Here is a 23,995-nt window from a genome sequence, read left to right as displayed (position 1 = left end):
CAAATTCGCCAGGTTTCCTTCACAATGCCAGTGTACCTCTAAAATCTTTTTGGTCTAACATCTATTAAAAACACAGCCAAAATAGGTCAGACTGCTGTAAACAGAATATCATGTGTGTTTTCTGGCACTTGTCCAGGACCTCTGCAGTGCTGGATATATAGAGCCTTTTTCACAGAGTTGTGAATTCTTCAAGACTGCTGATCAAATCTGTCTCATAGAGATGCTGTAACTTGCAAATGCCTGTCCGGTCGTTTCCAGTTGTGACTCGAGGCGAACCATCCACTGTTTGCTTGATTGGTGATATAATTTTGGTTTAGCGTGGCCCAGGCTTATATTCTAGCCCTGTACACGCTATATATATATTTTTTAAATGTATATTTAAAAAATACATATAATAATTAATATTATTTGCATGGACAAGAGGCATAGGTCCCTTTTGATGTACAGAGACATGATATGAAGCTTTACTCCACTATTCATGAACTAATACTGTTCTCAAAAACAGGTCATCTGGCACACACCTGAGTTTCAGGCCATGGGGCAACCCTTGACACAAAGATCATACTCCATGCTGAGTTAATTACTAAATGTTTGACGGAAACCAGTGGTTCTGACATCAGATATCACTGATTGTTTTGCCTGTTCTCCGATTTAGGACCTCACCCATATACCAGACCACCAGCCTTACGATAGCATAGGGATTGGCACCATCATAGGGGTGGCCTTGCGTCAGACTTTCTGTGAAGTTTGAAAGTATGGCCAAAACAACAGCCACAACCGTCATGGTTTCCAGCTGTTGTCGACAGTTCTGTTGACAGTGGTTGACTCATGGTGTTTAAGGTTGGGGAGGAGAGCCTTTTGCATGCAGTGTGTCAGTTGGCCAGTTGGCTCTGTGTGGATGGGAGCAGATGCTAATGAATGATATCACCTCTTTTTTTTACTCATATGGGACCTGGAACTTAATATCCAAATCCTATCACCAGAAAAGCAGCTTTAGGTCCGCCTATCCCTTTCACAGTGTGGAATAAACACTCCGGTAGCCATTGATTTGTTATGCGAGATTACAGATGGTTGGATGCATGGATGCACATCCTAAATCCTGTTTAGTGTCACAGCAATTTAGCAAAAAATCTCAGGCACTCATATGTGCTCATAATGCACTGACTATACCATAGCCACTTTTCTGTTCTCTTTTGGGAGAGTTGATTAAAAAAGGAAGCAGAGAATATGTAACAATGACCAGAAAGTATATTGAGACCACACCGCAATTATCTGTTGAGGTTTGAATTCACTTACATAATTAAAATCATTAGAATTCCCCATATACAGAGTTCTCAAATTTGTGTAGTGGTTTGGAGTCTAAACTCTCCAGCAGAAGTCTGCCATACCACACATAGCATGTACTTCAGTTTAGGAAGATGTAAAAAACTGGTGTCATATTTCAAGTCAGCAGCTCTCTGGAAGTATCAACGTTTTGTTTGGATGCTTTTTTTCTGTGTTTTTGCAGTACAGCATTGGATGAGTTGTGACAGGGTTTGACCGACTTGAGTTTAAGCATTTTAAGTGTGCTTGGTTTGGACAAACTTTGACCAAAAAGATGTTTGTGATGCTCAAGGGAAAAACTTTTCTTTTTCTTTTACAGTTGTAGAGGCCTAGATATTGATGCCAGCATTGACTCACTTGTTGAAACTACTCCCATAATAAAGTCCTTATGAGAATATTTTCTCCTGTATAAGAATGAAAAACAGCCCCTCCTATAGATTTTTTGTAATTTCTCTTGCTTACCATAATTGTTACAGGATTTCTCGTTTTATTATTTTAAAAATGCTGCATGTTAAGACTTGAGGGTATTAGGGAACGCAGTGGAAGTGAACATGCAGTTCTGCACAATATTTTGAGCTAATATTGGTAATGTTTGCCATACAGTTTAGAATATTTTGTTTGTTAAACACATTATGCAAGCATTCATGTTCATCTTTTGAATGTACTTTTGAATGACTTATTTTATATTTGATAATTAAGTAGCATGATTATTGTTGTCTCACCATTAATATCCAATTTCTCATACTTCACATTATAATGTTGTGATGCCCAAATTCGCTGTTATTTCTAATTTCAACAACATTGTACAGAATTTTTTTGAGCAATTATTGGCCATAACATGAAAATAATTATTAGTTAACTGGTATCAACCAGAATTTAATCAAAATATCAGAGCTGCTTATTTCCATACAACAAAAATGCACGATGATCACCAGCTACCATTTCTGTTTTAAGAAGAACAGAAGAATATTATCTAGTCCTCCAATAACATCATAGATCATGCGCAGTGCTTTACTTATTTGCATACATTTTGGTCACACAAATTTATAAACATTTTCCACAATCCACAAAGCTTCAAATTGTTCACAAGCTACACTAAAATCGAGCTACACTCGTTAATCAAACTTTGTCTCTGAAATGTCCTCTCAGGCAAGACCCAAAGGAGAAGGACTGACTCCATACCAAGGCAAGAAGAGGTGCTTTGGTGAATACAAGTGCCCTAAATGCAAGAGGAAGTGGATGAGTGGGAACTCCTGGGCCAACATGGGACAGGAATGCATCAAATGCCATATCAATGTTTATCCTCATAAACAGGTACAGTATCAGTCTTTTAACAGCTCATAAGTGATACTATATTACTAAAATACTACATGCAAGTTTTTCTAATCTGCCAGTCCACTGTGTGAGCGCAATCTTCTAAGAAGTTCTTATGGATGGGGCCCAGCAGGTACCCTTGAAACCTGAGACACAAACCCAAGGCATCTGTCTAACCCAAATACCCCCTGAATTCAACTTATCTAAGGAGCTGCATTTAGATTGATTTGTTGAAGTTGAATAATGTTTTTGACCTGAATAATGTCAATTAATTTGGATATTTCCACATGAAGTATATCTTTAGGTAATTATTTAGCAACATACATAATAAGGCAAGAATAGAAAGCATCATTCGGCAGCCTCACTGGTGTTAACCTTACTTTTAAAGAGTCACTACACAGTTCTAGGCAAGTAAGCATGCAAATGGATATGTTTTAGCAGCTCTCGGTAGGGAAGCATTCATTGAAATTACCTTCCCTACAAGTAGTTTTGCATCCAAATGCATTTGCGGTCGTTGTGCCGAAGGAACCAGCTGCTGAGATGGCCAGCTCTTCCACAGGACAGAGTATTATGGCTAATTCCCTTCTGACAAGCAAATTCTTTAGCTTTTCAATCTCACCCACTTAACATGTTTCCTGCAGTAAGCGTGTGAGAAGTGCAGCTCGCTGCAATATATATCAAAATGCCTTTAAGGGTTTGCAGCTGGCCCTCTTTCCCAGTAACCCAAGCAAACATATGAAAAATCAGTTTTTATTGTTCTCTCACAATGGAAATCATTCTTCCATGCCGTGCTGTATGGAAATCGCTCAATACTTCAGATCGTACGCCGTAAAGCATTTTATATATCCAGTCATTCCCGATGGATGATTAAGTGAAAGTATCTTAGTAGTGCCAATGCCACACTGCTGTATAAAAAAGCCAGACCTGTGCCAGAATGTGCTCAAGAAGCAGGCGTCCGGAGATCCCTGCTTTTATCATTCTCATACTTAACGACATGCACAGGGAACACGGCTGACATCTTTACAGTATGAGAGCAGACATGGAACAGAGGTATTATATAAAGTCCTCCAAAGCTTCCTGCGCTTTTTCGGTTTTGGCAGGAATTCCTTCTGCTTATTAGGAGCATCAGGCCACTGTTGCCAAATTATTAATTCACAGAGGTATTAGACATTTCCTCTCATTATCATTCACTAAAGCCTTTGGCTCTCGAGCAAACACTCCCTCGGGTCACAGCGCTGTCTCCTCCCAATGGCCCGTCGCAACCTGGTTTTCCGTAATTCACGGAGCGCAACTGAGACGAACAGGAAAGAATAACAGAATTGTAAAACGATCTTCCAAAAGCAATGGGTGGGAAAACAAATAATTGCAGAAGTATTATTTGTGATCAACAGCCAAAAAGATTTGGCTCCCACACGTTCTCAGTGTCTTTTGCGTTGTGTCCAAGACAAAGATTCACTATAGAGTCTTCTCTCCCTGGTTGTCGTCCTGAGCGATGGAATCCTGTAGGCATCTAAAATTACTTGGAATCTTTTTGTATAATAATCTACGCAAAATAATTGAGGGAAAAAAATTTAATGAAGTATTAATAACAAAACATGTACTGCTGGCAAACATTAAAAACACAACAAGGACGAATTGGCTCTTGATAACGGTCCTAAACAAATTTCTGACACACCCCTGTGGTTGGTCCATTGTGGTTTTAGACTTGGACCTTCAAGATCCTGATACTTCGTCTCCAAAACCATATCTCCAAAGAGTCTAGCCAAATGCTAAAAGAAATCTCCAGTTTCAACCTGACTGATGTTGTGGACAGAAATACACATGCGCTCAAAGTGTGATTCAAATGTTCTGCTCCTCTCAGCGTCCTTTAGAGAAACCCGATGGCCTGGATGTTTCCGACCAGAGTAAGGAGCACCCGCAGCATCTGTGCGAGAAGTGCAAAGTCCTGGGCTACTACTGCCGCCGTGTGCAATAAGGAGGATCCCGATATCGTCTCCCCCCTTTCCCAACACTTCTCCTACCAAGCGCTCCAGAAAAAGTGAAAAGTGCCAAAATATTAATGTAAATATCTCTAACGCTAGTAACGGCTTTGTGTATCAGCAGCATGCGACGCATTTATTGTGTATAATGGACAATTGAATATGTTTGGAACAGTATTTCTATCCGTACGGGATGCAGTGGATTACCTCACCATTGCGTCCCCTGATTGTGTGTTTACAGACTCCCTTCATTCTCCCTACCAAGTGAACTTTGAGGATGTGCCGAGCACTAAAGGTTTTGTGTTAGTCGAAGGGCCCAGAGTGCCTTTGCAGAGTTTTTGGGTCAATAGCACATCATGTTAACTGTGAATTAACAGAGGGATAATGGATTTTCCATCCCTAGCTTTTGTGTCACATATTTATTTATGTTTGTATATCGTATCGTAGTGCAATTGAATTAACTAAACTGGGATAATTTCATCTGTGTTTATATCTGGACAGGTATTGTTTAACCCCACCTCTTGCCATTAGAAACTACTGTAGAATAGAACTAATGCTTCGGTTTAGCGCATCAGGTAGTTTATATCTTTCACGTACATTTATGAATTGCCAAATGCGAGATATTTTTATCAGGTTGGCTAAAAGCAGCCCTGGTGGCACCCAGAACATTTGAATCGAGTTTTTGGCAACTATGCAAAACCATTGCAGCTTATGCAGTCATCAGAACCTTTACATTGTCGCAAAATCGAACGAATTGTGTGGATGATCGAAACAAAGCCACGACTTGCTGATCATCACGGTCCTTTGAAATGTGATCATGTATGTTGTCAATTGTTGCCAGAGAACTGCTTCAAACGTCTTATAAAGTGTTTTGGTACAGGGGTCAAAATGTGAGCTTTTCAGTCCATGTGCAAGCATTCAAAAACATAACGCCTGTTCTTTCGCTGAGATATTTGCCTCAGGATAAAGAGTGTGTTTGGATGACACATCTCAGATGAAATAGATGTGTCTTATATGAACACTGCTCATTCATTTTTAAATTCCAAATTATTCATTCTTTCACTCTTAAAAATAAAGGTTCCAAAAGGGGGTTTGCATAGCAATGCCATAGAAGAACCTTTCATTGAACAGTTCTAAAAAGAACCTTTTTTTTCTTACCGTGAAGAACATTTGATTAATCTTAAAAAACGTTTGTGCAGTAAGAAAGGTTCCATGGATATTAAAGGTTCTTCATGGAACCATCGAAACAAAAAGAACCTTTATTTTTGAGAATGTTGAATTTGACCCTTGCACTAAAATGTTTCATTAAAAAAAACAATTCCGCTGTTTACACAATCATTCTGATCATATTTCAGAATGAAAACCTTAATTTTAAATGTCTTTTTTGCGTAACCCCATATGTTTATGTTTATACATTAGCTGCAAACATAACTGATGAATTACACCCTGTTTAAACTGTGATTTTTGGGAAGCATTTTCTATCTGAGTGGACATATATAGTAGTTGTAAAGGGAAAAGAAGGACAAAGTAAGTAATGCTGAAGAGTTTTTTTGAGATGTAATGAGACAAAATTTTGGGTACATTTGATTGGTCAGAAGACGTTTTGGACGTATTACTGAGAGAATTATGATAGGAGCTTGTTAATATTTGTATGGAAGTAAGTGTGTACAAGATCTCATCTATGTGCCGTTACCTCTTATTATGGCTCACACAATGTACTAATCAATCATATTTGAGTGTGACCCAGGATTATTGAACAATAAATGTAGCTTTACGTGTTCCGGTGGGAAGTTGCAGATGGATATTGTGAGAATTGACGTTGCGTTGTTAATCCTAGATGTACATATGAAGTTAAACGCATTTACATGGTAAATACAATGTGTATAATTGTTTACTTATCTTTGGAGTCCACATATTTTGTGTTGAATATTAGTTCATGTTTCATTTATTAGAATAAACTCAGATCGATATGAATCTTCTCTGAAGGGAACGTCTAGTGCCTTAACACAGTTTGGTTTTGAAAAAAATCTGGATTTATGCCAGAGGATGTCATCAATGATGCGGAGGAATTAAAGAGCCGATTAGATGTCTGAAAATATAAACCAGCTAATTCTAGGAGCATTATACATTTAAGGAGTAAAAACTGTCAGGCAGTCAATCATTAGATCACTGTTAGATAAAAAGCAAGGCTGTTTGTGTAAGTCGCTACTTTCTTCTTTGTACGTCATCATTGTTTCTGAGACCCTTTATTTCTTGGTTACTGTGTTTTTGCCGGTGTTGCTAATGGCTTCACTGTGCGTACATTCTTACACGCCAAGGTTTACTTCAGGCCTCATTTAGGCTGGAATGAGTTACTCTGCTTTTTGATAAACACCGTAATGAAAATAACCAGTGAAATAAACTATTAATGTGGATTCATCATAATCATTGCTGATCACCCATAGCTGGTAGTCTACACATAATGATTTCCTTGCAGTTTTGGGATCAATTCAATTTATTGTCAGTTCTGTATGCCTGAACAGATGACTGAATGCACCACTAGATAAAGGCCTAATTATGAAATTTGCTTTACTATTGCAAAATAGTTGCATTGCACTATATACATGACTAAAAAGATAAAAGCCCTGAGTTTTGCAGATTTGTGTAAATGAGCTTCCCCTGTTGATTTCTGTTATATTGAATGAAAGACAGAGCTTGTGGTATTGATGGTGTCCACGCGTTTAAAACTATACAAAGTGCTTTTTTGCGCATGTGTTTTTGTCTTGAAATACATATACTTGACTTTTATAGCTCACTTTCAGTATAAACGTGTTATTTTCTATTAAAGGTATGTGTATTTTGGAAACAATATAGATAATGAAGATTTTGGAGCAATTTGATAGATCTTTTTTGTTCGTTTTCCCTTACAAAGATACTAGTATGTGTTTTATGTATATATTCGATTGCCATCATTATCAAGTTACCTGTTTCAAAATGTTATGATGCAATATTAAAACTTTGTATGTGAAAAAGGGCAAATTGCTGAGATGCAAAAGATCTGGGAGTTTTTTTTTTTTTTTTTTTATGTTTTACAATAATCTTTGGTTATATCCTACAGAAATATTTATGGAAGGATTTTGTTCTTTTTTTAACAATTCAATTATTTTTTGTATAAAATATGCAACAGAAGCTACTCTATGAAGAAAATATTGATGACTACATAGAATATTATTCAAAGGTTGGTACATAATTATTATGCCCTTACAAGCCATTTTATTTGTTTTGTTATTCTAGATGTTATTGGTATATAGTAACCTTACCTGTTACGAGCATTCATGTGCTTCAACGTTGTTTCGAATTGTTGTGTCTGCTATATAGCATGAATGGTTTGATTTGCATTTATAGGAAACCTATAACACTCGCTTTAACATCACCACAAACAGCTGTTTTTAACATAACTGAGACTGACTCACACACTGTAAGTCGTAGAGCCTTTTTACTGAGGGGTTTTATAGATGCAAAACAGTGGCAAAAAGACGTGACTAACCGAGTCATTGTTCATAACACTGAATTGCACGTACAAACCTTTTACATGGTCGAAATGTGTTAGTGAATCAGGTCCATACTGTATGAAACTGAGCTCTAGTTAGCCGTCTCCAGTTACTGCCAAGTCCAGGAATGATGTCGAAATGCTTTTCTTCACATGGGAAAAAATAAAAAATAGTGTGGGGCTGAAGTTTGCATGTGCATGTTTTTAAATGATTCAAGAAATATAATTTGTGCAATGTATTCTTATTTAATATTAATACGTGTTTAATTCTTGCCAAGAAATCTTTTGTAGAATACACCTCTCTAATTGTTAGTCATTAATAAATGCCTCTATTCACTCCTAGGATTTCCAGTACCATTAATAGATTTACTGAATGTACTGATTTAACACTCATGTTTGTAATGTCTGTAATATATTTGTCATCATATTGGAGTGGACCGAGCTACAGAAAGCAATGATGATGGAATGTACTAGAATGTGAGACAAGATGAAATCTGTAGCTCAGTGTCCATGAAACGGCATTCCGATATGTGCCTTATTTGTTAGTTAGGAAAACTGAAGACTGTGCTTTTAGAAGTTTATTCAATTAAAACATTGACTAAATGAATCATGACTCTGTTTCATCTCTTGTAATAAATGCAAAAAGCAGTGATATATGTGTTCAGTTTTGCCCAAACATACATACAGCCCGTTTTTGTTTTTAACCTATTCTTTGGCCCGTCTCTGGGTGTTGGGAAATTGTGTCCATTTTGAATCAGGCAAAGGCAGTATGGACTGATTAATTATTTAGATATGGTCCTTGGGAATGGTGCTTGTGTAATGGAAAACCAAAGTCTGAAGCCGTGGGGGAACAGCTGTCATTCTGACATCACAATAATTTATCGAGGGGCGTTTCTTTAAGTTTAGCATTCGCCTGGTCTCCGCAACAGCACAGGTTTGAAGACACAGATGTGTATTTTTTTCACTCAACCTAATTACTTGTGATGATTGTAAACACATGAGCGCTGTATGAGAAGGTTAGGACTTGGCGATGGCGCTGGCTTTACTCTTGAAGCCAACTTTAAGTAATTGGTCAACACATTCCAAATCCCTTAAACTTCACTAGAGGGTGGAGACCCAAATTATATCAAGTTTGTTACAACAATGCAGACTAAAACAGAGCGGGAATGAGAATGTCTCTATAGCAACAGTGCAATCGGAGAAGTCAAACAAATCAGTTGCGAGTTCAGACCCCATATGGTTTCATTTAGGAGAGAGCACTGGTCTCCACAAAGGTTCATAATTTACTTTCATAAGACATTACTGTGATAAGCTACACCTACACACCGTCTAAAACTAACTGCTCATTTTCATTTCAGGGTATGTGGATGTCAGCTGGCTGCAGTTATAATGGAATACATCTGACAAACTCGTATTCCCAAGTGTCTCCACAACTATTGTATTAACATGATCAGAAGATTCTTGCTGAAAGTTTAACGTTGAAGGTGGAGATGTTTCGTAGCCAAACAGGATGTCATATCCTGCTTTAGGGGGACAGGAAATCTTGTCGCTGGATAGAGTCTAAAAAAAGGTTTGGGATCATTCTTGGGAAGATTTAAAAAGCATGCCACGCAACTAGATATACTGCTACAGTTGTAGTCGGCCCTCATCTGGAAAACAGCCTTGAGTCATTAAAAAAAAAAAAAAATGGGCACAGGATGCAAATATCCTGAAAGAAATTCCATATGTCAAAACCAGTTTCATGTGCATTTATTTACTTAAAATACCTCTTGGGGTTTCTCTGGCATAGCTTTTAGAAGATAAACAATCTCCATATAGCCTTTATAAAATGGCTTTAACAGTATAAATTTGCTCATGGCCCATGGTATTTGACCCATAAGCAAGATTTCTTGTCTAGGCGTAAGTAATAACCATACTTACTGAGTCTTTTGCTTACTTAGCAAGCATAAAACACCTTAATGAATCCACAGACTGACAAATTAAAATGGCAATAAGTAGGTAGGTAACATAAATGTAGAAAAAAAATATATAATTTCTTTTCAAAACACATGCATTAAGCAGTTTCAGTCATGAAAAAGTTTGATCATATTAAAATGAACAGATGTTTCCCGGGTTACTTGAGTTCTCCACAGTCTGTAATGACAATCTTTTTTACAGTTCCTCCATCATGTAAGCCATAGGACTCCATAAGAGAGACTGTGTCCATACCACCTTTGACCTGCCCGAACACAACATGCTTGCCATCGAGCCTAAAAGAGAACGTCAGGAACATCAATCCCCAAAAAAATGAAAACACTTGGGATGGGAAATAATTAAATCACCCGTCCACCAGCATACCATTCTGTTTTTGCAGTGCAGATGAAAAACTGGGATCCATTTGTGTTGGGCCCAGAGTTTGCCATAGACAGAACACCTACATGAGAAAGAGAGAGAATCAGACCACCTACTGCATGCTTTATATAAGCAAATTTGTCACTTTAAATAATTTAATGATATAGAGATTGAGGGAAAATCTAACAATCAACAGTTCCACAATAAAAACCAAGGAATAAGAAAAAAAGAGTTTGAAAAGCAGCAGGGGGTTCTGGATGAAAGACAACATCTGGGTTGGGTAAGTTACGGCTCTCTACTACAATTACATCCAGTCATGTATTACACAACCCAACACTATTTGCCCATATTAATCCATCAAGATGGTGTGCTGGTGTAGGATCCCCCTGGCACCAAAAATGCACTACAATATGCTGGCTTTGACCTGCTTAGAAAGTAGGTCATTTGTTTGAAGATTACAAAATCTGTTTCTGCAACTGAGGGATCCTTACCACCACCTCGTGGCTTTAAACAGATGTGCACATGCAGTTTTTTTCTTCATTCTGACAGGCTCATAATGAGGAAATTGTGCTGAATCAGATCCCAGAGGAACTAGATGCCATGTCTAGCTGAATAGACGTTGGATCTCCATAGAATTGGACTGTCCTCCATTCATAAAGTTTTCATTGCATTATTAAATATTCTGGGATCAGCTACCAATGTGACTATAGTAACCTCAGACATGTTACTGCAAACACATTTTACATTTGATTCTTTAGCATCAACACAGAAATGCAAAATTATTATTTGAATGAATAATGCAAAATTATTAGATGCATGGGTATGATTGCATGTGTAGTCTAAAACTGTAATATCAGCTTTAACCCTTTATATTTGTGACAGTACAGTAGTGACATCACCTGGTCCAGTGTGCTTCAGCTTGAAATTCTCATCGCTAAATTTCTTGCCATAAATAGACTTTCCACCAGTGCCATTATGATTTGTGAAATCTCCACCCTGTCAGCAAAACATCAACAATTAGATAGACTTATGATCAAAACATAGAACTCATAACCAATAAAAAACACATAGAGAGATATGACATTTTAAGATGATATATAAAAAAATCAGACAAAGCAATGCTAAATGATCAGTAGCACTAATAGTTACCTGACACATGAACTCAGGGATGATTCTGTGGAAATCTGAACCCTTGTATCCAAAGCCATACTCTCCTGTACAGAGGGCCCGGAAGTTTGCTGAAAGACAAGAACCATGAGAACTGATCTATTATATAACATTGTGGAATTTTGCTTTTGTTTAATCATCAACTATTGTACATTATATATTGTATATAGTTTACATTGTATATTTTCATTTGTATTTTTTGATGGGCCCTATACATTCTTTATGAATTAGTTAAAATCATTATTTTTATGAAACCCATGTTTGCTTACCAGCCGTTTTGGGTACAGCGTCAGCATATAGCTGCAAATACACATGAAAACCGGCATTTAGAATATTTAACAACAACAATTATTATTATTGATAATGTTTAATAATAAGATCATTGTAACACTTTATTTTACAGTGTCCCTCTTACACGTTACATGTTGTTTATCTATTTGTAAATTGTGCATAATTACATGCAACTAACCTCTAAAATACACCCTAACCCGTAGTTAATTCTACACTGTAACACGGACATCTTAAAATAAAGTGTGCACGATTATTTATAAAATGTGCCATATTAAGGACATAAACAACTGCTGATAAAAACAGATTCATTTCATTTTCCCTCACTCTTTTCATTGCACCATAAACTTTTATATTAATTTCGACTTCTCAGTCTCTGTTTCACGCATTTATGTTACATGACAAATAACTATCTTTATACGTACTATTCAGCTTCAATAAATCATGACTTGCCTCAATAATAATTCTTCCAATGGACTCGCCGTCAGCTGCAATGTCCATAAACACAATAGGGTTCTTCATCGGCCCTGAAACCAGTCGGTTTGCAGCGATTGCGACAGAGCAATATTTCAAACGGTTTTTCAGTTGTAACATTCTTGCTGTGGTGTTGTAAACCCATCAACGAATAGATGCAATAATCAGCGTTCAAGGTTTAGCCACAGTCATGTGACAGTAACATGTTCTTCTATGGTCAAAGCAAAGAGAGCCATATTATATTGTCAAGTTAAAATCAACAGCGACACCATGTGGTCTGACGAGTCGACAGAAGTATATCATTTTGATTCGATTAGCCTACTTTTTAAGCTCTTTGGGGTCATCAATATTCAGATGTAAACTGTTCACATTGTTATGTTACTTTTCTCCGCGCTAGTCTAATCACAGACGTTGTGATTACAAGAAAAGCCGTAGGCCTATATTTAATCATTATTGTTGGCACAGTGTTCTTTGTAGCTTATGTCTACCACTTATCTTTTTAGTTTACTTAGCGCTTAATGCATGATTCGACTTTAAGATTGCACTGCTCGTTAACGAATCATTGTTTTTGAATGAATCTTTTCAGTGAACGAATCATTCTCGCTTATTTCCAAGCTCTCTAAACTCTCCTGTTAAATGTTCACGTCGCCTTGCCTTAAGTGAATTTAATGAATTGAGCGGTTTAGTCCAATTTTTCTGAAGAGACACGATCGCTTTATAAGATGAACACATTGAATTTAGGCTTTTATTCACATATAAACATTCATCAACTCACACATCAGTTGTAGTAAAGAAGCTCAAGCATGCTTACTTGACATGTGAGAACCAATGAGGTTCATTTGTGTTATGCAGCTCTGCAAGAGGTTTGTTCTTGGCAAGCAGTTTGGTTGAGCTTCTACTGTATGTTCACTGATCAATATTTATATTTGAATAAAAGCCTAAATTAAATCTGTTCATCATATAAAGCGATTGAGTCTCTTCAGAAAATATGGACTAAACCGCTCAATTCATTATGGATTAGTTTTACAACCTCTTTATTAACTTTTTGAAGTGTCAATGTGTCAGTTGCGTAGCTGTCAGTGGAGGGACAGAAAGCTCTCAATTTCATCAAAAAGATCTTCATTAGTGTTCCGATGATGAACGACATCTTGGAACGACACGAGGGTGAGTAATGACAGAATTTTCATTTTAATCCATTACACATGTATAATTTTATTTGATCAATTATTATATAAACACTCCGTTTTAATAAATACATGAAGGTAATATTAAATAAGCTTTAGAATCAATAGATAAAGCTATAAAGGATCTCAGGATCAAAGCCTGAGTTAACAGAGAAAGTTGATGATCAGCGTCATGGTACCAACAAAGCCTGATTGGATTGGTTTGGTTTTGCAACTTGAAACTAATCCTGTAACCCTGAGTTTGTTCAACTACCATGATACGGGTATATATTTTTTTATTTTATTATTATTATAATTATTATAAAGAATTGATTTAGTGAATGATTCAAAGAATAACTCCCCTGAAGCTATATCTACTGGGATAACTGAGTGTAATCTGCATAACTGTCTCTGAACAGAACTTTTCTGGTGAGCCTGCTTTAAAAGACTGGAGTCACTGAAGAAGCCTTTTAATCCATAGGAAACATTTGCCTCCCTGTGGTTACAAACTCTGCTTGCTTTGTTCTTTGTGGTTGTTTTCTTGCAGTAACTGTAAAGCCTGTGGTTTTCACAGCTATAAATGCACACCAAATGAAACCTCAGAAACACTGCAAGGTTGTTTCATCTGAATACATATTTATTAGATAAATATTAGGATGTCACAGCATCTAACTACATACAGTTTTGCAAGACTAAAAATCACAATTAGTTTTTTGTTGTTTTTTTCCTCTGACCAGTTTAGAATATGAAATGATTGTACAACAGAATGTACAAGCAAAGACAACTGCAACATTTGGTGCCAATCACTTTAGATTGTACCTCATTTTTGTTTTGAATTTTCCTGATCATGATATCAAAATTTTTACAAACTCTGGATTTTGGTTACAATCTTTTGGAACCGCTCCTGGACCCATGTTCCCTGTTGTCCAAATGATTTCCCCAGGACTTTCTTCATTATCTTCTCTAGCACCTTATTAAGTACACAAGAAATGGAGCAATACACATAAGCTAAATATTACACAAATGTAAAACAAATGTGTCTCTTTTTATCCCCTCCCCAAATTCCTCAGTCATGTGGGATGAATATTTTACAAAAAGTGAACAAATGCTTAGAGGTTCCACAGACGCTAACAAACACAGATTCATTTTACCCAATTTAGATTCTGATGGGAGGATGCAAGCTTTACAAATTCTAAATACACAATGCACATTCCCCTGGGGAAAATGAATACATTTCTGTTAACGTGTCTCTATTTATCATTTACATATGTACATGCATCCCTAATGTGCCCCTTCCCCCTTTTTTTTCCTTCGACTCTCGAACCCTCACCTGTGGCCAAGTAGTGAACACAGTCTAATTCGTTCAACCCCTTCTGTTCGTGCCTCAGCGCCCATTGTCTCTTCAACGACTGTACATCGATAGCATGTGACAGCTCAGAGCCGACAACTTTAGGAGTCTTAAAGTTCAGTTTATGCCTATTTGTGTCTACAAAGTGGGAACGAATATGTGGCAGTGCATCTTTGAAAAAGGATATACAAGTGAACTACAGACAAACGCTATAGAACTTGAACCCACTTTTCCTGTTGGAGTTCTAAGTATTTCAATTGTCAATGACAAACAGCTTTTTTTTTCTTCTTTTTTTTTTCTTTTTTACATAATTCTACACCAAGAAGAACAGAAACAAAACAAAAAAAACCTAAAAACTAATATTGCAATTCATAAAAAAATAACTTAAAATGGAAACATGTTTCAAATGGTGATGTTTCAACAACAAAACACATCCCAAACAGTATTCAGATGCCAGCCTTCTTCAACAGTCTTTGAGTAACATCGGTATCATGGAAATGTCATTATTACAAATATCATAAATACTGACAATTATTTGAGTGGGCTGTTTTAATTTAAAAACAAACAAACAAAAAATTCATTTAAAAAAAATCCATCTTGTATACATGGACATTGTTAGCCTTCACTGAGCTGCTGTTACAAAAGTTTTACTGAAATGTACAGTTGCTGTAATAATTGTATGCACTGGCTAATGCATTTATGGGTATTGAGATAATGTATAGCTTAATTATATAATTGAATTTAAAAAGTAAAATCTATAAATATAGAACATATTCTAAAAACACTTTCTTCATTGTTTGTTGTATAACTATGATTTTACATGTAAACAAAATGATAAAAGTGGGACAAATTACACATTAGATCAAATTCTATGGGTAACAATTTGAAAATGGGCTTGTCAAAAATAGGTTTGGGCCACCTTTTCAAATCAGGGTGCATAACTTTGGTATTCCATGGACATCTTGTGATAAATGTACATATTTTTTGTACAATTGTAACAACAGAAACAAATTATATGAACAATATATTGTGCATTATAAAATAAAACTTTAACATGACAGTTCATGAATAAAAGGCTAAATAAAAACAGAACAGAAAAAAAAAAAAATCACTAAAATAAGGGGCGATTGGCAACAGTGAATGTTTCAACATTGTATGAGGTTTGTCAGAAAAGGTGTACAAACATCAAGGGCCTACGACGACCAAGCCTCATGCATGAAGAGAACTCACAGAGAAGGACAGATGACACAAGACTGACTACCCTTTGAAATGTGAATTGCTTTCTTCTTGCACTGTGACCGCTAGAGTGGAAAATCCACAGGACATTGCGGGAGGAGGAACAGTCTGTCGGAAGATGCACAATGATATGGTACAGTGCTGAAATGTTTGCTATTCTGTCTCGAGCAGGAAAAGAATGCATGCCGTTGATGCCCTCAAGCATTTGTTTAGAACATGATGCATATGTCTGAAGGTGCTGGACATATGAATCACATTACAAAATGAGGTGCAAAGCTGCGCGGTGTACCAGAACAGGACACATTCTCGTGTCCTGTGGCGTGAGAGTTTGGGAGTGTTTTGGAGGACTTTTGCAAAACTCCCATCGTTAGTCTCTGGGATGGGAGGGTTAGATCATTCTGGTGATTGCGAGATAAGCTTTCTTCCCTTTTGTTGTCTCCTTTACAGGCTTCCAGGTGCAGTTTGACGCATTCTCTTGTGCTTTTTCAAGGGAGATGGACAAAAAAAACAAAAAAACAGTGTGGACATCCAGCTCATGAGGATTTGGGAAGCCGTGGTGGTATAGCTTGGAAGAACAAACCTTCAAGAGATTGCGGACACACAGAGGCCGGTACAGGAAGAAATATATATATATATATTTTTCTATTCAGATCTTCTTTTCACAAAAGGAAAAAAATCTGAATTAAAAATGCTACAATACTTTCCTAGTGAGCACACACATAGTTCTGTGTGACGTATTCATATGAACTGATTATAGCTGCACATGTATTTCCATTAGTATTGAAAGATATCACTTTAGTGCCAACCAACATGGCTGCCTTATATGTGTGGAAAAGGTTGCTTGTAAAAGAGTGAGATATTTACACGAGGAAGAGGCAAAAGGATGGCTGTTTCCTGTTTGTAAAGTACAGAGTCAGTCTTCAGGTGCCTCTCGATTCCTGACAGCCAAACAAATTAGGCCCTCTCCAAAAGGCCGACTGAAAGAAGTCAGTTGTTCTCAAAGAGGGAAAGCAGATCGTCATTGCTGCTGCTTGGGAGGTCCGGAGGGTCTAGGTATGACAGCAGCTCGTCTGGGTTTGCCAGTTCTGGCAGGAGCTGCGAAGGGAGACAGACAGACACATTTACTTTACAATCTTGCAACAATCTCAAAGAACCTTAATGGAAATATACTGGGTTCAATACAAGTTAAGCTCGATCGACAGCATTGGTGGTATAAAAAACAACAACAACTCCTCATCCCTTGAAAAAAGTTAAAACCAAGGTCAAAGTGAGGCATTTAGAATGGAAGTGAACAGGTGAGGATTTACAAGCAGAAATAAGCTGACAATTTGCAGATCATTTTAAGACAAATTATATCTGTTAAAAGTTGTGTATTATTTAAACTGTAAAGCTGTTTAAACTGTTTATGGCATTAAGTTGTCAAAACAAAAAAAGTTGGAAATTAGATATATAACTGCACAGAAAAAGGTAATTTTTTTTTTAACATTAATCTATTGGTGTTTCACTGTAACCCAGATTTTTGAAAGAAAAGGAAAGACAAGTGGAAATTTATTTTTGTGGTTATCAACATTATGCCTCAAAATGCTGTAGTTTGAGCTTAAAGGCAGGGTAGGTGATTTGTTCCAGAAACATTTTTTGTTATGCTGGTTGAAAGTCTCTTCACATTCTGATAGCAATCGCTAAGTGGTCTAAATGTGTATATTGTCTGTGGAAGGCATAGGACCATCAAATGTTTGTCCAATCATTGCATTCAGTCCGTGCACCCTGCTCGCGCAGACATCACACGTCGTCAGCGTGTTTAATGCTATGCAGAGTTAGACAGACGTCAGTCACCGAGCACCACAACCGAAACAGCAGCCACCTTTTAAAGTTTAACTAGAACCAAAATAAAGTGCTTATGCTGCGTTCACGCCATAACTACTGTCATTTGGAAGAGATGGAAACCTGTGACGTTACACTCGAAGCAGTTCGTCACTCGAATTTATGCGTTTCAATGACAGCACTGTCAACGCCGAAATTAATCTGCTGCAGTCAGGTGATACAGGCCAGTGCTCTTTAAGTTGTTTATGTTTATTATTATTATTATTGTAACATTATGTGCTTTGAGACACGAGGTAGTTTAACGCCATCTCTCGTGACGCTTTTGTTTGCTCTCTGCTGTACGTGTTTATTTGTTTTGGAGGAGGCGTGGCTTTGGAGATGCTCTGAAGGGAGGGTGGGATCTTATGCTTTCAAAGCTAGCTCGCTATTGCTAGCCTCTCCGAAAATTGCCTACGCTATCTTTAACTTATAATCTGAATCTGAATATTCCTTCAATCAGATCTTATTGGAAACGCTCAGAGCTTTGGATCATTAGAAAAGCGTGATGATAACATGATTGTGCGAGTAATGTTAGCAGCAGAAATGAAAGAAGCGTAAAATAAACTAAACCATTGGTGTGTATACTCACATCCAGAGAAGGCTCGGGCATGTCTGCAGGTCCCTGGCCACCTGGCTGCCCATCAGAGGCAGGGTTGAAGGTCATGTCGGCATGTGGGTGACTGTTTTGGCCTGGCTGCTGTGGGGGCGGGGGCTGGCGTGGGGGCTGGGAGGATGGGGGGCCGCTGTGATGCAATGGCTGAGCTGATTGGCTGTTGGGGTGGGGGGACGCATGCATGCCTGGCTGCATGGAAGCATGGGATTGATCAGCGCTCACAGGATGGGGCATCTGCAGAGGGAGGAAAGAGGAGCGATGAGACTGAGGGAGCTTGAGTGGCGGCCATAGACAGATCGAGAGCAAGACAAGTGCCATGCAGATGATTCCAGAGCACATACACCTTCAATTAAACTCAGATGATTTGCAAAATGACATGGTAAAAGTTAAACTATTTAAAGACATTTTATCACTCATAAGTTTTGGGGAGAAATAGCGTAGACACTAGATGAAACTTTCTAGTATGCATGTGCTGTTTGCGGTTCACACACTATCAAATGATGGTGCAGACTTTGAAATACTGTGTTTGACTGTGCAAAACCAAATTATATATATAGTTTAATACTAAGAGGAAATGGTTAATTTAGGTATTTTGGGGGGCTTTTTTTTCTTCGAGTTTGAAATCAACACAAAAAACAGAGACCTGCAGATTTATTAATCACAAGAACATTGCTCACAGTGTAACAAGACTGTTGTGATTAATCCCAAAATTAGTGTCATGCACAGTTTTGTATGTTTTAAGCTAAAGAAGGTTTGCACTATTTATGTTACGAATGTGGGACTTGCCTCATGTTAAAGGGACAGTTCACTCCAAAATAAAAATTCTGTCATCATTTACTCACCCTCAAGTTGTTCCAAACCTGTATACATTTTTTTTGTTCTGCTGAACACAAAAGAAGATATTTTGAAGAACATGGGTAACCAAACAGTTGTGGGGCAACATTGACTTTCATAGCATGGAGAAAAAAAATATATATTATGGAAGTCAATGGTGCCCCACATCTATTTGGTTACAAACATTCTTCAAAATAAATAGATGCCCATTCCTGATCCTTCTACTCCTTTTAATTAAGGCATAAGCCACTTATTTTTTAAATTGTCATTTTTACTCTAGTATTGTTGGATGTGTGACTAATATCAAACTTTAAAAGAGACTGTGCGGGAGTCTTTAACTTTTGTCCCCAGGTTTAAATACCATGTCTCAAACATCAGTGCTTGTTGCTTGAAGTAATTTACCGAGTCGGGCATGCCGTGGGCGAGAGGCTTGTCAGGGGCCATGAGGCTGCTGGGCACGTCTGGTGGATGTGAGAGCTGGGGTCCATGCATGAAGTCATTCATGGGAGCTCCGCCACCAGAGTTACTGTGGGAGAAGTCAAAGTTTCCATGGCCCTGGTAACTATTGCCTGATGCACAAAACAGAGAAACAGCAATAAGGAGCGATGACCTCAGAAGCACAAAGAGTTAGAGAGATTTAGACAGCTTGGACGGCAAATCAGCCTGTTAAAAGTTCGCAGGCGTAAGTTCTTCTGACTGTTACGACTGAAGGAAAAAAATGAAGCGTACCTAAACAATGAAGCTTGTAAAACACTAAGGACTAGTTTATGAGATGGACAGAGAGGAAAGAGCAGAGAGTCTGATCGGATACTAACCTCTACCTTGCCCCCCATATTCGCCATTGTTTCCTCCATGCTGAGGGTGTAGGGGGGTGTAGGGTGAAGGGCCGGGACCCAGCTGGGCGATCATATCCATCACATTAGGCATGATCATTTGACTGGGACTCATGGTTTTAAAACGCTTGGCCAGAGGCCCATCTGGGTCCTCCTTTATATGAATGTCTGACTTAATGGCCACCGGCCTCCAACTACACGTAGGGTCGATGGTGACCTCTTCAAACTCCGAACTGCAAGAATGGAACAACATTCATGACTGTAAATAACAGGATGTTTATCATTTAACAATCATATCTGAAGTGCATTTAATAGGACTTCTCTGAAAAATTGTGGGACCCAATGTGTGACTAATAAACTTACTTTTGAATCGCATTGAGAATTCCCCACATGTACTGATCCACTTCTAGCCCTTCCAATAATGCTGTTTTACTGGGGACAGACAGAAACATATAAAAAATGCAGCCAAGAAGAACAGCGTATCACATTTATTTGGCTGCCTAAAACAATTATTGTAGTGATTTGCCACGTACTTGCATACAGGACATCTCCACGTTCCTCTCTCACAGTTCAGCTGCAGATAGGACTCTAAGTCAAAGCACTGCAACAGAAAATTACCTCAAATGTAAATTCAATCAATGCAAAAAAACAGTTATACATACATAAAGCTAGGATTTTATCCAGGGCCTGAATCGTAGTGGCAGGGGATTGTGGTTATTTCATTTGATTTCACACAATGTCCACTAGTTTTGGATTGATAATGTGGGAAATCCCAACACACATTTATTTACACAAATATGGAAGGAAGAATTTGTAAAAATTATTGTCAGTATTTTGATCAGTTTGTAGTAAAAATGCCTAAACATCCTTAAAACAAGAAAAATGTACATGAGAAGGAAAACAATATAAGTACTTAAGTATAAAAATATTCCTTTTAATAATTGTATTTTACCTACGCAATTGTAATACTTGCAATTATAAATTTCATTCAATATGAGGGAACTACAGGGGGTTTTTGAGTTAATGACAATCTATTAAATCAATTCATAAAAAACAAAAACATATATATTGTAAATGAAAACAAATCAAAATATTACTAAAGAAATAAATATTTTATTTGTTTAACTGCATGTCATGTGACCATTAACTGACATCAGAGAACCGTGTGAATGTGTTAAATTATTGAACTTAAAAAACATTAACTTAAAGTGCCCCTATTATGCTATTTTAAAGGTTTCTAATTCTCAGTCTAGGTCTCATACAATAGGTCTGCATGCATCCAAGGTCAAAATACATTTTAATATCATTAATTTCAGTATCAATTCCAGTGTGAGACTTCATAGTTTTTATGTGCATGCAAAGTGGATTTGCAGAAAACAGCTCTCGACATTCTCGACATGACAACCAAACTCTTCCAGGCCTCGGCTACAACAACAGCGTTTGAGGACGGGTCAAAGTAGACGTCGTTCGCGGGCAACCAATGAAGACCATAGGCTGGCGTTATGCAAATTTGTTACATTAGCCCTATTCGGATGGGACGTTTTCATGGTGGATGTTGGAGAAATTTGTGTTTCACAGGTGTACTTTATGATTTTAATCCTGTCCGAATCTGCCGTGTCTGTGTTTTTCTCACACAACCTTAGTAAAACCTTAGTACTGTTTTTCAGCAAACTCAGCAGTCCTCTGACAAATCTAATTTAATTTCAATATGGATGGTATTCGACAAAAAATTAAATAAAATAAAAGTGTTGCCAGATCTTGCTATAAAAACAGCGAATACGAACAAGCAAGCAATAAACTTAAATACATCCAAATGCTTTATGCTGAAAATAATACCAAAATATCACGACCTGCACCTGCTCACTTTAATAACTCCGTAAACTTGATCACTTTATGAGCCAAACTTAAACTCGAAGCCCAAAAACGCTTAAGATGTAATGGCAACACTGCAAGAGCACGCTCTGTGAAGCAGCCTTTCCAATCATAAGCAAAACACTATTTTGTCTGAATAGCGGATACCAAACACGCGAGATGCCAGAACGTTGCTATGTTGTCCATCATTGCAGTTTTGGGAGTGAGTCATGTTCTGTACACACACGGAACGATAATTTAGGGGACTTACTCTTGCATTTAAATGTGGTTGTCACTCCTGAAACTTTACAGTGTGTGCGTGGCTAAAAAGTAAAACTTTAATGTCAAAGGGGTTTGGCTGACAGACATTTTTTGGAGTCTAATATCATTTGAATACAGGAAATGTATCTTTCAATTTCTCGATGTTGTTTTATTGAAAAAACAAGACAAAAAAAAGAAGACTTAGGACATGATTAAGAACATGAAGAGAAACACTACCTGCACATGTTTACAGTCATGTCCCCTAGCAGGGAGCTGGATCCGTCGGAATGTGATTGGACACTTGAGGGACACTTTGATGGCTGTCTGCTCTACTCCATCCTCTCCATTTAGTGTGGCATTCCCAGAGGACGCTGCTACACTACTGAAGTTTCTTTTAACTGCAGGAAAACAGACAAGAGACATTGCAAAGATTAGGGATTGATGAAGATGATAATACAGAGTGACAGACTTCAGCGGATTCCAAAGAATGAAGCATCTACTTACTTTTGGTAATGCAGTGTTCGGCAGGAAGGAGCCTCTTCTTCAGGAGACCCTGCAGGACCGATCTCACCGACGGCCTGTGGACCAGCTGCAGCACGAACAAGTGCGACTGCAACAAGACGCACGAACATGTAACAACCCGATAGCAAGCATCTTCACCTCACAATATCCCTCACATGATACACTATCTGAACCGTTCAGCTTACAGACAGGGAAGCATAACACTGATACCAGCAAATGTAGTGGGAACGCAGAGAACAGAAGCTGCTTCAAATCAGTGTTATCTGATTTCATATCACATGCTGTATAACAGCTCTCCGACATGGCCGTTAAATGAGACTATAGATTACTGAATGGCAGCGGAGGAATACTCACACAACAGCAGGCTGTGACCGTAATCTGTATGGTGTTTCTTCCTGGTTGACACACATGCTTTAGGTGCAGGGGTTTGTGGGATGTCTTATTGTCGCCCCTCTCAATAGTGAGGGGGGTGGCATTGACGCTGACTTGGACGGATGCGGGCCAATTGGTGTTCATTTGTCGGTCCTCGTGATGATAGCACTTAAACTGCAGCTCCAGATCCGATCTGAAGGACATGCAGAGAAGGTTCTACTGTTAATGGAATAGTTCTCCCAAAATGTCCTCATGACGTTCCAATGCTATTATATTCCATTTAATGAAAGTGAATGGCGACCAGAAGCTGTCAAACTCCAAAACATGACAAAACAACACCCAAAAAAGAACTTCACCAGTCGACCATGACTCAAATGCTATATTATATCTATATATATATAAAATCATAGTTTAATATAATAGTTTCCACAAAAATATGAAACAGCACAAGAGCTTGCAACATTGATAAGAAATGTTTCTCGAGCATCACATCAGCATATTTGAATTATTTCTGAAGGAGCAGAAGTAATGACTGCTGAAAATTCAGCTTTGCATCACATGAATAAAAACATTTCAAAATATGTTTAATGAATTATTTTAAGTTTTTACTGTATTTGTGATCAAATAAATGCAGCCTTGGTAAGCATGAGACTTTTCAAAAACATAAAAAAAAAATATTTCCAACCCCAAACTTTTA

The 23,995-nt window shown here is 37.7% G+C and overlaps 3 protein-coding genes across 12 annotated transcripts in view; 1 reads left to right on the top strand and 2 right to left on the bottom strand.

The window, feature by feature from the left end:
* Positions 1–8,752, top strand: part of zcchc24 (zinc finger, CCHC domain containing 24) — a 47,497-nt gene extending 38,745 nt beyond the window's left edge. The window contains exons 3-4 of the mRNA XM_082153722.1: positions 2,473–2,637; positions 4,499–8,752. Coding sequence (XP_082009848.1) covers positions 2,473–2,637; positions 4,499–4,612 — 279 coding nt within the window. The 3' untranslated portion in view covers positions 4,613–8,752. The remainder of the gene's footprint in view (positions 1–2,472; positions 2,638–4,498) is intronic.
* A 1,126-nt stretch (positions 8,753–9,878) lies between these two features.
* On the bottom strand, positions 9,879–12,616 carry ppifa (peptidylprolyl isomerase Fa). Its single transcript, XM_082153723.1, has 6 exons — positions 12,385–12,616; positions 11,913–11,943; positions 11,626–11,714; positions 11,376–11,472; positions 10,483–10,558; positions 9,879–10,394 (listed from the first exon to the last, which is right to left on the bottom strand). The coding sequence occupies exons 1-6, from the start codon at positions 12,523–12,525 to the stop codon at positions 10,259–10,261; spliced, it is 570 nt and encodes a 189-aa protein (XP_082009849.1). The 5' UTR covers positions 12,526–12,616; the 3' UTR covers positions 9,879–10,258.
* A 1,568-nt stretch (positions 12,617–14,184) lies between these two features.
* zmiz1a (zinc finger, MIZ-type containing 1a) overlaps positions 14,185–23,995 on the bottom strand; it is a 133,318-nt gene continuing 123,507 nt past the window's right edge. For all 10 annotated transcript variants that reach the window (XM_082153141.1, XM_082153143.1, XM_082153145.1 and 7 more), the window contains 9 exons: positions 23,281–23,491; positions 22,909–23,014; positions 22,642–22,802; positions 20,826–20,893; positions 20,656–20,724; positions 20,275–20,525; positions 19,862–20,028; positions 18,602–18,859; positions 14,185–17,247 (listed from right to left, as the gene is read on the bottom strand). In XM_082153141.1, coding sequence (XP_082009267.1) covers positions 17,140–17,247; positions 18,602–18,859; positions 19,862–20,028; positions 20,275–20,525; positions 20,656–20,724; positions 20,826–20,893; positions 22,642–22,802; positions 22,909–23,014; positions 23,281–23,491 — 1,399 coding nt within the window. In that variant the 3' untranslated portion in view covers positions 14,185–17,139. The remainder of the gene's footprint in view (positions 17,248–18,601; positions 18,860–19,861; positions 20,029–20,274; positions 20,526–20,655; positions 20,725–20,825; positions 20,894–22,641; positions 22,803–22,908; positions 23,015–23,280; positions 23,492–23,995) is intronic.

The sequence above is a fragment of the Leuciscus leuciscus genome (genome assembly GCF_965113295.1).
Source record: "Leuciscus leuciscus genome assembly, chromosome: 22".
Classification (NCBI taxonomy): domain Eukaryota; kingdom Metazoa; phylum Chordata; class Actinopteri; order Cypriniformes; family Leuciscidae; genus Leuciscus; species Leuciscus leuciscus.
This window is presented reverse-complemented; position numbering and strand designations above follow the sequence as displayed.